The sequence below is a fragment of the Psammomys obesus genome, unplaced genomic scaffold (assembly GCF_907164565.1).
Source record: "Psammomys obesus unplaced genomic scaffold, mPsaObe1.curated_primary_1811, whole genome shotgun sequence".
Lineage (NCBI taxonomy): Eukaryota > Metazoa > Chordata > Mammalia > Rodentia > Muridae > Psammomys > Psammomys obesus.
The window spans coordinates 36765163-36777980 of NW_026596046.1; the positions used below are offsets into that span (position 1 = coordinate 36765163).

Sequence of the window (12818 nt, forward strand, 5' to 3'; positions counted from 1 at the left end):
TTTTTTTTTTTTTTTTTTTTTTTTTTTTTTTTTTTTTTTTTTTTTTTCTCCAGTGCCTTGGAGGAAACTAAATTTTCATTTGCAAGTGGCTAGCTATTAGAGATTGTGTGTATCCACTTCTTCTTTCAGCTCTAGGACCCCAACTGGTGTAGACCTATGCAGGCCCTATGTGCTCTGCTCCAGTCTCTGAGTTCATATGTGCACGAACAATGTTGATTTAGAGGGCCTTGTTTTCTTGTCTTCCATCCATCCCCTCTGGCTCTCACACTCTTTCTACCTGCTCTTCAATGGAGTTCCCTGAGCTCTAGATGGGCTATTTATTCCAAGGTCTCTAACTCTCTGCATGAAGTCTGACTGTGGGTCTCTGTATTTGTTCCCATCTGATGCAAGAGGAATCTTCTCAATGATGTCTGAGTATAGGAGAATGTCATTAGGAGTAATTTTATTGCTACTTAAAAAAATAGCAGTATCTGTTTTTATTCTAGGTCTTTGGCCATCTAGTCTCAGGTGCTTAGTCACCCAAAGTAATGCCAGTATAGATTTCATCTCACGGAGTGGCCTTAAGCCAGGTCAGCTCTGGGTTGGTAACTTCCACAGGCTTTGTGCCATCATTGCCTCAGCCTATCTTACAGGCAGAGCATCATCGTGCGTGGAAGAGTTTGTGTCTGGGTTTGCATTTGTTTCTTTTTTGGTAGTGTGCAGAGTGTCTTCCTGTACCAAAGATACTAGAAAGTAGGGGTGAAGGCTGCATGTAGGCACCAGCTCAACATCACCATGTTCAGTGAGTTGTTTTGGTGTTGTCTTTAGAAATGGGGCCTTGCTGTCAGTTTGTGGAGAGATAGTCTTTGTAACAGACTGGATTCTTTGGGGGTTCCCATGGGACCTCTTTGACCAAGAACTCAATTTGGTCACAAGAGATGTCCGGTTGGGGCTCTGTCTCCCCATTATTTAGTGATTTTATTTAGGTCACCTTCATAAGTGTATATACTTTAGGAAGTTTCTACTTATTAGGTTTCCGTGGTACCCCTTAAATAGCCCTTTATTTTAGCTGTCTTTCTCCATTACTCTCCTTTGTCCTTCTGTCCCCCTCCCTATTTGATCCTCCTGTCCCAGTCCCCTCCCATCCATCCATAACTATCTATTCTATTTCTCTTTCTTGGCGATATCTGTCTGTTCCCCTCTAGTTCCTTATTCTGCGCCTGATCTCTGCGGTTCTGTGTGTTGTGACTTGGTTATCATTGACTTAACGGCTAATCTTCACACACAAGTAAATACGCGCCATGTCCGTCTCTCTGGGTCTGGGAGAGCTCACTCAGAATTGTTATCGTTATCTTTGACTCCATCCATTTACTTTCAGATTTCATGATTTCATTCTAATGTCCGAGCAATACTCCATTGTGTAAATGTACCACAGTTTTAAAACATCTGCTTTTCTGTTTAGACATCTAGGTTGTTTCTAATCCCTGACTATTAAGAATAGAACAACAATGGACACGATTGTACAAGTGTCTTTGTGGTAGGATGAAGCATCCTTTGGGTAGATTGATTCATCTTCCTGAGCAACCGTCACACTGATTTCCATCGTCGCTCTACACGCTTGCCCTCCCACCCACAATGTGTTTCTCTTATTCCACATCCTTGGTAGCATGAGCTATCACTTGTGTTATTGATCTGAGCCATTCTGATGGATATAAGATGAAATCTCAGAGTAATTTTGATTTGTATTTCCCTGATAGCTAAGGGTGTTGAACATTTCTTTAAGTGTTTATCAGTCATTTGACTTTCCCTTTTTGGGAATTTTCTATTTAGCTCTGTAATCCACTTTTTAATTGGGTTGTTTGTTTTCTTGATATCTTTTTTTTTTAGTTCTTTATGTATTTTGGATATTAGCCCTCTACCAGGTGTGCAGCTGGTATTTTTTCCGTTCAGTTGGCTGCCACTTTGAATGGTGGTGAAGTTTTCAGTATCACGAAGTCCGTTTCTTGGTTGTGGGTTTTGCCTGTGCTACTGATGCTCCGTGAGAAAGTCTTTTCCTGTTCCCCACGTTCTCTTCTGTTAGGTTCAGTGTATCTGGTTTTATGTTGCGGTCTTTGTTTGATACGGCGTTGAGTTTTGTGTAGGATGGTGAATATGGATCTGTTTGCATTCTTCTACACGTAGATGTCCAGTGTGACCAGCACCATTTGTTGAAGTTGGCATCTTTTTTTTCCAGTGTGTATTTCTGGTTTTATCAAAACTCAGGTGTCCATGGATATGTGGGTTTATATCTGGGTCTTCAATTCCATTCTGTTGATCAATGTGCCAGTTTTTGTGTTAGTACCATGTGAATTTTATTACTATAGCTTTGCAGTCCAATTCAGAATTGGAGATGGTGATACTTACCAGCAGCTCTTTTATTATTGAGGATTGTTTTACCTATCCTGGGTGTTTTTTGTTTCCATATGAAGCTGAGGATTGTCCTATCAAGATCTGTGAAGAATTTTCCTGTAATATTGATGGCTATTGTATTGAATCTGTAGATTCCTTTTGATAGGATGGCCATTTTTACTATTTTAACTCTATCGATCCATGAGCACGGGAGATCTTTCCATCTTTTGATATCTTCTTCAGTTTCTTTAATATCTAAAATTTTTAATACATACGTCTTTCACTTACTTGGTTAGAGATTCTCCAAGATATTTTTATATTATTGAAGGCTATTTTCTGATTTATTTCTCAGTCTGTTTTGTCATTTGTATATAGGGGCTCTACTGATTTATATGAGTTTTTTTTTTTTTTTCCAGCTATTTTGCTGAAAGTGTTTATCAGCTGTAGGAGTTTTCTGGTAGAAATTTTAGGGTTATTTATACATGCTGATCATCTTCAAATAAAGATACTTTGACTTCTTCCTTTCCAGTTTGTATGTCCTTGATCTCCTTCGGTTGTTTTACCTCTCCAGCTGGGACTTCAAACACTGTATTGAATAGTGGACAGCTTTGTTCTTGACTTTAGTGGGATCGATTTAGTGGGATTGATTTTAGTTTCTCTCCATTTCAGTTGATATTGTCTATGGGCTTGCTGTAAAGCGCCTTTAATATGTTGAAGTATGATTTTTGTATCCATAATATCTCCAGGACTTTTACTATGAAGGGGTGTTGAATTTTGTCAAAAGCCTTTCTTCATCTAATGAGATGACCATGTAGTTTCTGCCTTTCAGTTTGTTTATGTGATGGATTGCATTTATTGGTTTTTGTATGTTGAGCTAACCTTGCATCTCTGGGATGATCCTTACTTGATCATGGTAGATGATCTTTTTGATGTGTTCTTGGGTTAAATTTGTAAGTATTTTATTGAGCAATTTTGCAGATAGGGGCTCTATTGATTTATATGAAAAGGGAAAATGGTCTGATATTCTTTTCTTTGTTGGGTCTTTATGTGGTTTGGGTATCAGGGTAACTGTGGCCTTATAAAATGAATTGGGCAATGTCCCTTCTGTTTTATTTTGTGGAATAATTTGAGAAGTATTGGTATTAGCTCTTTTTTCAAAGTCTGGTAGAATTCTGCAGTAAAACCATCTGGCAAAAGCGGTTTGCTTTTTTTTTTTTTTGGGAGATTTTTAATGACTGATTCTATTCGCTAGTAGTTATACATCTGTTTTATATGATCTTGATTTAACTTTGGAAGAGGTATTTATCAAGGAAATTATCCATTTCTTTTAGATTTTCCAAAATTATGAAGCACAGGTTTTTAATGTATGTCTTTATGATTCTCTGGGTTTCCTCAGTATTGTTGTTAAATTCCTCTTTTCATTTCTAAGTTTGCTAATTTTAATATTCTTTCTCTACCTTTTAGTTAATTAGGATAAGGATTTGTCAACGTTACTGATTTTCTCAAAGAACTAACTCTTTGTTTCACTGATTCTTTGTATTTTTTGTTTGTTTCTATTTTATTGATTTGAGCTGTGAATTTGATTATTTTTTGCTGTCTATTCCTTTTGGGTGTGGCTTTTTCTTTTTGCTCTAGATCGTTCAGGTGTACTGTTACTAGTATGACATCTCCCCACTCTCCAATTTTTCTTTTTTAATGCTATGAACTTGTATCTCTGGGCAAGGTGAAAATCTACAATTAGCCTAGCTGCTCTCCTGGCTTGAGTGGCCTCTGGGTTCCCAGAGAATATCTTCCTCAGTTTTACTGGAGACTTGGTCCACATAGTTTCTCATAGTGTCAAGCTATAAATGCCTTCTATCCCAGCAGTTTTTGTAAATATCCTTTCTTCAATCCAGGCATTAGATAAGCTGACACAGTTTAGCTTCTGAGATAAAAGGAGATTGGGTGTGTTCATGGTCGCATGGGCATAGATTGCAAATATCCTTTTTGCTGCATTCTGTCCAGTGCTGTGTGCTCATTCTATGTAGATATGGCACTATTGACCCCAATTAAAAAGATGTTCTTTTCTCTCTGAGGAAATTCTTTCTAATTAGTGATCTATTTCTGTCCATCTGTCATAAAACAAAGGTCACCAACTGGTAGTCCTTGACTGTTTTGGATACTTTGGTTCTAATAGTTTGCAAGGCTGGAGATGTTAGGGTAACCCAGTCTTTGGTATTCTGTTTGATCTCAGAAAGCTTCAACCTTCGATGTTGCCTTTAGAATTTGTCCTGTGTCATGTACCTGATGTTACGGTGCAGCATCAAGGATGGTTCCGTGACAAAACTGCTCTTTATCATGAACCTCATATGTATTCTCTACTTTTATATGTACTGGTGTTGGAAATAAAGGGAAAAAGGAAAGCTTTGGAAGAAGTTTCCTCATGGCAGAGAGCTGGGAGACAGTTGGGGATCCTGTATTATTTGAAGTGGACAGTACAGGTCACAGCAGAGGAAGACCCAGCTTAGCTTTAGTCATGTTCAGGACTACTGTTAAGTAACCTGGATATAAACAGGTGTATGGTCAGGAGAAGATGAGTATTTTAGATGACCGAGTAGCATGGACAGATCCTTAGATTTGTGAAAAGGCTTGTACTTCCCAAGACTAGGGTTTTATCCCCATCAGGACTAGGAGAAAGAAGCATGCAGGGCTCAGACCACAGAAGGTTTTGGAAAAGGCTGTCTAGATTCAGTTAAAGTGGAGTCAGGGATTGTAAAGAATCCTAGTGTACAACAAAGGAGCCTTTGAAGTTAGTAGACTATCGTGCCTCCCCTTAATTTTCTCCATTACAGACCTTCTAGCACATTGGCTTTTGTTAGCAGACACTGAGGAAACATCTCTCTATGGGACCCTCTTAGATCTGAGGGGTCTGCAGCATTGTAATAGTTATGTTATCTTTAAAAAGAACTCCCCCACCCCTGCCACACACACACACACACACACACACACACAGATTTTTTTAAAGGATTTATTTATTAATTATTTATACATTTCTGCCTGCATGTTTTCCTGCATGCGAGAAGAGGGCACCAGATCTCATTATAGATGGCTGTGAGCCACCCTGTGGTTGCTGGGAATTGAGCTCAGGACCTTTGGAAGAGCAGCCAGGGCTCTTAGCCTCTGAGCCGTCGCTCCAGCCCTTTAGGTAGTATTTTAGGTTGTCGCAATTAAGTTATTTATAAGTAAGTGGTCTGTGTATGAGGGTGTTATTGTCACCTCCATTTTACAGATGATGTACATGATGTACTGGAGTAAGTGGTAGGTCCACAACTCAAACAAGGCAGCTAGTTCAGACGCAAGGTCTAGCTCCAATTCCAGCCAGTTTATCCCTCTTAACACCCGAGACATCCGCCCAGCATTCAGCGTGTTGTAGGGTAAACTTAAATAAGAGACGGCCTTTCAGCAATTTAATAACTGCATACCCTGCTCTGTGCCCGGGGCCTATACTTGTCAGTAAGTTTAGGGAGCTAAATTCATTATGAATTTAGTATTTTAGGAAATTTACACAATAAGTGAATAAAGAGACAAATGATAAGTATACTTTTCTATTTTTGAGTTGCTTAGAGAAAGTAGGAAGGGACTATAACTACTAATTATACTGTAGTGGGAATACTGTCATAAATGTATGTCCTCAGAACTAAGGGAACCAATAACTACCTACAAGTGTGGAAGACGGCACAGGGGCAGTGACTTTAACAGGCATAACGTTTTTATAGGCATAAAACATTTCATGTGGAGCATGTTGTGGAAAGGCCTGAAGCTACAAAAGTGCAGGATTTGCTTAAGAACTGGAAATGGCGTTAGTTGCTTTTTTTTTTTTTCTGGAAATAGCCAGAGAGTAAATGTTTTAGTGTTTACTAATCACAAAGTTTCTGTAGCAACTACTCAGTTTTCTTTATTTATTTATTGAGATAGTGTCTCACTGTGTAGTCCTGGCTGTTCTGAAACGTGCTGTGTAGACCAGGCTGGCCTTGAGCTCATAGAGACCTGCCTTCCTCACCTCCTGAGTGCTGGGATTAAAGGCCTGAGCCCCCACACCTGCATGGTGTGGAGGTAGCTGTAGATAATGTGTCAATGAATCGGCATTGCTGTATTCTCTAACGTTTCCATGCTGGGGCTGGGGACGTGGCTCAGCTGCTAGAGGCGGGCGTGCTTCGCTTCGATCCCCAGCACCACATGCACTGGACATAGTAGTGATAAAAACTTATAATCCCAGCACTCTGGAGGTGGAATCAGGAGGATCAGGAATTCAAGTTCTTCCTTGGCTATATAACACATTTGAGGGCATCCTAGGCTACATACTAAGGCAAATAAACCCCAAATGAAAAAAAAAATTATTTGTAATAAAAAGACTGTAAACTGGATTTGGCTTATTATGGCTATAGTAGCCTGACCCCCTGCTCTGGCAGAGAGTGAAGGAATGTTATTAGAAAGTAAGTCTATAGGTCACATTTTCAAAAGCCCAAATTCCAGGCTACGAAACGAGGGCTTTATGATGAGGAGTCATGGGATTTCAAGTGGAGAGTTGGTCTAGTTAGATTTGTGTTTCATAAAGGTCATGCTAGTGATTATTGGTTTTTTTTTTTTTTGTTTGTTTGTTTTTTGTTTTTTTGTTTTTTTGAGACAGGGTCATATGTAGCCCAGGATGACCTTGAACTCCTAATCCTATCTCCCAAGTGCTGAGATCATATTTGTACATCAATGTACCCCATTTCATTCTCGTGTTTATTTAAATTGGCAGACAACCTAGATGTATAAAGATGTGTGAGAAATGACTATCTTCTCCTAACCTTTTAGCTGTAGTTGGTGAACGCCACTAAGGGCGGTTATTTCACTTCTGAATCATTCCTGTTTTAGTACTCGGTATAAGCGGCACCTGGAGCTATCAGTTAAAATGAGTGTCCTTAAGAGGAATGTAATTCTGGTACTGAGGATGCTGAAACAGCGGGGTTACATGCTGTGGCTAGCCTGTACTACATAGCAAATCCCTGCATTGAAAAACAAGCAAATAACAACACACTAGGTATGTGGTGCATGCCTGTGCCTCAACACTTGGGGGGTGAGGCAAGAGGAGTTCAGGGCTAGCCTCAATACAAAACGTGAATCACAGCTAGATGTTTAAGGCACAAGAAGGGCTGAGGAATATGAGCTTTTAATATTTGTGGGGAGGGCCTTTAGAGGTACTGTTTGGTCTGAGAGACATAGAAGACATGTAATGAGGATCAAGGTTGGCTAGAGAGGAAGGAGGCAGTGCTAGAAGGGGTAGGTAGCTCTGGAGCCGCTCTGGTCCCTGCACTTGGAGGTGAACTCTTCTGTTTTCAAGTCAGTGAGCTCTGTCTCCCAAGGAGACTGGCTGGGGCTGGGCTGAGGGACTCTAGCGCTGTATCTTCCTTCTTCTCAGCTACCACCCACAGGGCTTCACTACTGCTTGGGATTGGCCTTGTGCTACCTCATGGAAGATCACTTTTCTGAGCTCATAGTGCTAAATATACCTAGTGACAGCTGGTGCCTTGGCACTTAGGCGAGCTGCTGAGCTGTCGTGCTAGCCAGTGCCACATTCCCCATGGTAAGACAAAACTTTTAGGGCACCTCCTTGGACCTTCTTGAGAGAAGAGCTCCTTGTTCTGAGCTTGAAACAGTAAATCCTTGTTCTGAGAGCCAAAAAGCAATCTGATTTTTGTTGTTGCTTTTTATTGCTTTTATACATTATTCTAGTTAAGACTTTAGCTATTTGCTGACTAAAGAACAAAATTTAGAGTAAAATAAAGTTAATTCTTATCTAAAATATAGTAGAAATTGGAGCTCTAGTTTAACATAATACCCTTTTAAAAATTTACTTATTTTCTGTATATTGGTGTTTTGTCTTCATATATGTCTGTGTGAGCTCATCAGATCCTCTAGACCTGAAGGACAGACACTTGTGAGCTGCCATGTGGGTACTGGGAATTGATCCTGGCTCCTCTACAAGAGCAACCAATGCTCTTAGCCACTGAGACATCTCTCCAGCCAATTCTTTCTCAGTATTGTACTGTGTGCTTATAATCCTAGCATGCAAAAGGCAGAGGCAGGAGGATTGCTACCAGTTTGAGATTAGCCTGGTCTACATATTGAGTTCCAGTTCTAGGCTAACCAGGGATACATAATGAGACTCTGTCTCGGAACAAAACAAAAAGAAAAGAAGAAAGGGGGGGAGGCAGTCTCTCATGTAGTCCAGGATAGTCTCAGACTTCCTATGTAGCCAAGGATAACCTTGAACATCTGATCCTCCTGCTTCTACTTCCCAAGTAGTGGGATTACAGCTGTGCATTTACTATGCCTGGCTTAAACAACAACAACAACAACAAAACAATTCTTGTATATTTTGTTTATAACTGGATAACCGGGAGCTTCTGCTAGGAAACATGGTTTTGAAGGGAAGAGAGATACATAACAACTCTGATAGGATACACACTGGAGTTGTGGGAGCAGAAAAGTCAAGATGTTTTTGTTTTCTGTACTTATTGTTGAGTTATGTGTTGAAGCTTAGAAGTGCTTTTGTGAATACCGGGAACCATTAAGCACGGTGCCTCTGTGGGTCTGAGGGTCTCCGGCGAGCTGTCTAAATGCTGCATAGAGCGTGAGTGACGGGGGCTGACTAGACAGCACATGCTCCTCAGGGGCAGCTGCTGTTGGCCCTGCTGTCTCGTTGCGCATGCATGTGGGCCTAGGAGTGGAGCCAGAGGATGAGGCTTGAACCTTCATTAGCTCCTTAAGCACCAACCCTCTGCTCTCGTTTCCTTTTCCGCTCTGATATGGACAATTGATGTTTTCCTCAGTGTTAAGTAAAACATGAAGAAAATCTTCATTACCTGCTACATTTCAGTCCTGGAGAGATAGTAGTTAAAGGTGTACATTACTCTTCTGGAGGTCCCCTGAGTTGTTAAGTCCAGGACCAAGGTGGAGCTGCTGCTTCTGTGCTGCTTCTGTTCTCTCATGTACACAAATGCACACAGAGGTATAAATTTAAAAATTACATTTGAAATGAAACAGTTTACATAAAACCTCATTAGTTCCCATTCTTTTTTCTTTAGTTTTCCTTTTTTTTTTTCCCAAGACAGGGGTTCTCTGTGTAGCTCTGTCTGCCCTTGAATTTGCTGTGTAGACCAGGCTGGCCTTAAACTCAGAGCTGACATCCACCTCAGCTTCCCCTGTGCTGGGATTAAAGGCATGTGCCACTATGTTGAGCCAGGCTTTCCTCTTCTTCGCTGTGATCTTCCTTTCCTCTTCCTTTCTTCCAGTCTCTCCTCCCTTATTTTTACAAAGAGTTCAAAGTCATCCTCAGCAACATAGCAAGTTCCAAGTTAGCCTTTCACAGAGTTTATGAGACTTTGTCCAAAACAGTGAGACTTTGACCAAAACTAGCAAACAGACAAACCAACCAGACAGACTTGAGAACTGGAGCCACTGGGAACATAGCTCAGTGGGTAAGGAGCCTGCACGCAGGTGTGAGGACTTGAGTTTTGGTCTCCATCATCCATGTAAAAAGCTGAGCACCACAGCACATATCTTCAACTCCAGGCCTGGTGTGGGTGGGCAGGCGGATGCCTGGGGCTTGTTGGCCAGTCAGCCTAGTGAAACTGACGCTATCCAGCTCAGAGAGACTTTGCGTCAGAAGGTGAGGTGAATGTTGACCTCTGGCTTCTGCAAGTCATATGCACACGTAATGTCATACATGTAGCTGTGCACACGCGCGCACAGAAACACCGCGTATTTCTTTTACATGTAACTCTTCTTTGTTTCCCTGTGGCTTGTTGAATCCACCATCACTCTCTCTATAATAATAATAAAGATATGAGAGAAGAATTATAACATATGTTTCTTTTTGTTTTTTTCCAAGACAGGGTTTCTCTGTGTAGTTTTGGCTGTCCTGCTTTGTAGACCAGGCTGGCCTCGAACTCACAGAGGTCTGCCTACCTCTGCCTCCCAAAGTGCTAGGATTAAAGGTGTACACCACCATTACTGGCTGTATATCTAATTTTTTCACATGAAACATGTAACTGTTTCTGAACTGAAAAATGGTTCTCACTCGCAACTGAGACATTCACATACAAAGATACATGAGTGGGGCTCATAAATAGTGCATTGGGAACGTGTTATGTCACTTATGTGGCGATCTTGGTTGGCTGTTTTCCAAGCATCTCATATGACTTGTATGCTTTCCCTTGCAGTTCCTAAGGGAAGACCTTAATTACCACGATCCAACAGTGAAACATAGCACCTTCCATGGTGAGGATAAGCTTATCAGCGTGGAGGACCTGTGGAAGGCATGGAAGTCATCAGAAGGTAATGGGCAGCCTGGCTGTTGGTCCTAGTTGTCAGAGGTTTCAAGAAGAGTGAAGATGAACAGAGGCATGGCCTTAAAAGGACATGAACAAAAATGTTTAACACGAAGTGACTTACTGAAGTCATTCTGTGTAGTCATGGAATACGACGGAATTATAGTCAATATGCTGGGAAAGGATTTGAAGTTGTCCTTCAGGATGTCTTGAATCCCAGCCTATCAACTTCTGTTCTCACGCTGTCCCCCATAGAAATCTACCGGCTCGTCCTGTCATCTCCAAAGATTGCTGTTTTTTTGTTTGTTTGTTTGTTTTACAGTTTTTTGAGGCAGCCTGTTCTGTACTCAGTGTTCAGACCCACCTCCTCTGAGTCCTAGATGATTCAAAGGTTGAGTGGTAGTAAAGATGGGTCCATTCCTGAATCTTTCATACCCACCCCAAAGTTAAATAGTCCTTCATCTTTGAGTAAAACATTTTCAGCCTCTTTCTGGTCTAGATTTCCTTTCTGTAAACATTTTTATAATATCTTTCTTAGATCCGTGAGTTGGGCATAGACACCTAGATGTGGTTTGATTCATACAGTTGAATTGCATTGCCATCTTTGGACCCTGGGCATGTGCTAACACTGCCTGATTAAATGCTAATGCCTTCAGTGGTCACATTCCTGACACTTGTTGAATTTATCAGTGAAAACTTTAGACCTTTCTAATATTAAATCTCCTAAACCATAGCTACCTTGTTTCCCACCCCTGGAACATTTTGTTCAGAATTCTGAGTGAAGGGGTATGTTCAGTTTTATTAGATAAAATAACAGGCCTTTTATCTCTGTGGCTGGAGCACCCTTGGGTCTCAGGAAGACTGGAAGCTGTGCCTTAGCATGTAGTTCAGCTGGCAGCTGTCTTGCTTCACATGTGCAAAACCCCGAATTTGCTTCCCAACACTGGAAAAAGTAGCTTCAGTCGTCACACGTGTAATCCCAGCTCTTGGGAAGTGGAAGCATGAGGATCAGAAATTTAAGATCATCTTCACGAAGTTCTAGGGCAGCCTGGGATCTGTGAAAGCCAGTGTCTCTTAGATAGGTAGGTAGGTAGGTAGGTTGGTAGGTAGATAGATAGATAGATATTGGAAATAGGTTTTTCCCAAGGTCTGATAGAAGAGATGTGTCCTAGTTTATCTTCTCTTGCTGTGACCAAAAACCAACTTGGGGAGGAAAGGGTTAATTTGGGTTCTAGCTTACAGTCAGGAGAAACCCAGGCATGAACATAGAGGCTGGAACTGAAGCAGAGACCATAAAGGAATGCTGCTTCCTGGCTTGTTCTTTGCGGCCTGTTCACCATGCTTTCTTACATGACCAGGACCACCTGCCTTGGGGCGACACCACTCATGGGGGACTGCCCTTCCATCTTGTATGGAGACATTTTCTCAGTTGAGCTTCCCTCTCCTAAGACAATCCTAGCGTATATCATGTTGACAAAAAACTGAACAATTCGAGGTATTTGAAAAGGTTAAACATTAGTGATCCAGGGTTTCTGAATTTTGAGACTGTCTCCTTGTGTTGCCCATGCTGGCCTTAGAGTCTTAGAGTCTCCTTTCTTAGCCTCTGAAGCAGCTGGGACTGTAGGCACCTGGGTTTTTTGTTTTCTTTTTTGTTTTTGTTTTCCTGGTTTTCAGATGAGGAAACTTGTACTTGGCTTATATAATTGTGTGTCCATTGTCAGGTATTCAGGAGAGCCAGGAATAGCTGTAGATCTTCTGATCCTTGTAGAGCCGTGATCTCTTTGTCGTCTGAGGGCAGACAGTACTGCTATTAGTAGACTGAGGCTGTTCTGTTCTTATTCATATTCTTACCTGGGATTGTGGAATTTAAATTTGAGAGGGAACATGTGTATATAGATAGCATTAGATTCATTGATTTGTAGCAGGAGATGGAGCAGCTGCTGCTACTTAACTGTTTTATCAGTTTAGAAGAAGCATGTAGGAGAAAGCCTGGAAATCTAACAAACATACATGCTTGTGCTCACGTGCACATACAAGCTTTACACACACACACACACACACACACACACACACACACACACACACACATACCTCACC

The 12818-nt window shown here is 41.2% G+C and overlaps 1 protein-coding gene across 5 annotated transcripts in view; it reads left to right on the forward strand.

Moving 5' to 3' along the window:
- Window positions 1–12818, forward strand: part of Stim1 (stromal interaction molecule 1) — a 178008-nt gene that overhangs the window by 120933 nt on the left and 44257 nt on the right. For all 5 annotated transcript variants that reach the window (XM_055623152.1, XM_055623153.1, XM_055623150.1 and 2 more), the window contains exon 3: window positions 10614–10728. In XM_055623152.1, coding sequence (XP_055479127.1) covers window positions 10614–10728 — 115 coding nt within the window. The remainder of the gene's footprint in view (window positions 1–10613; window positions 10729–12818) is intronic.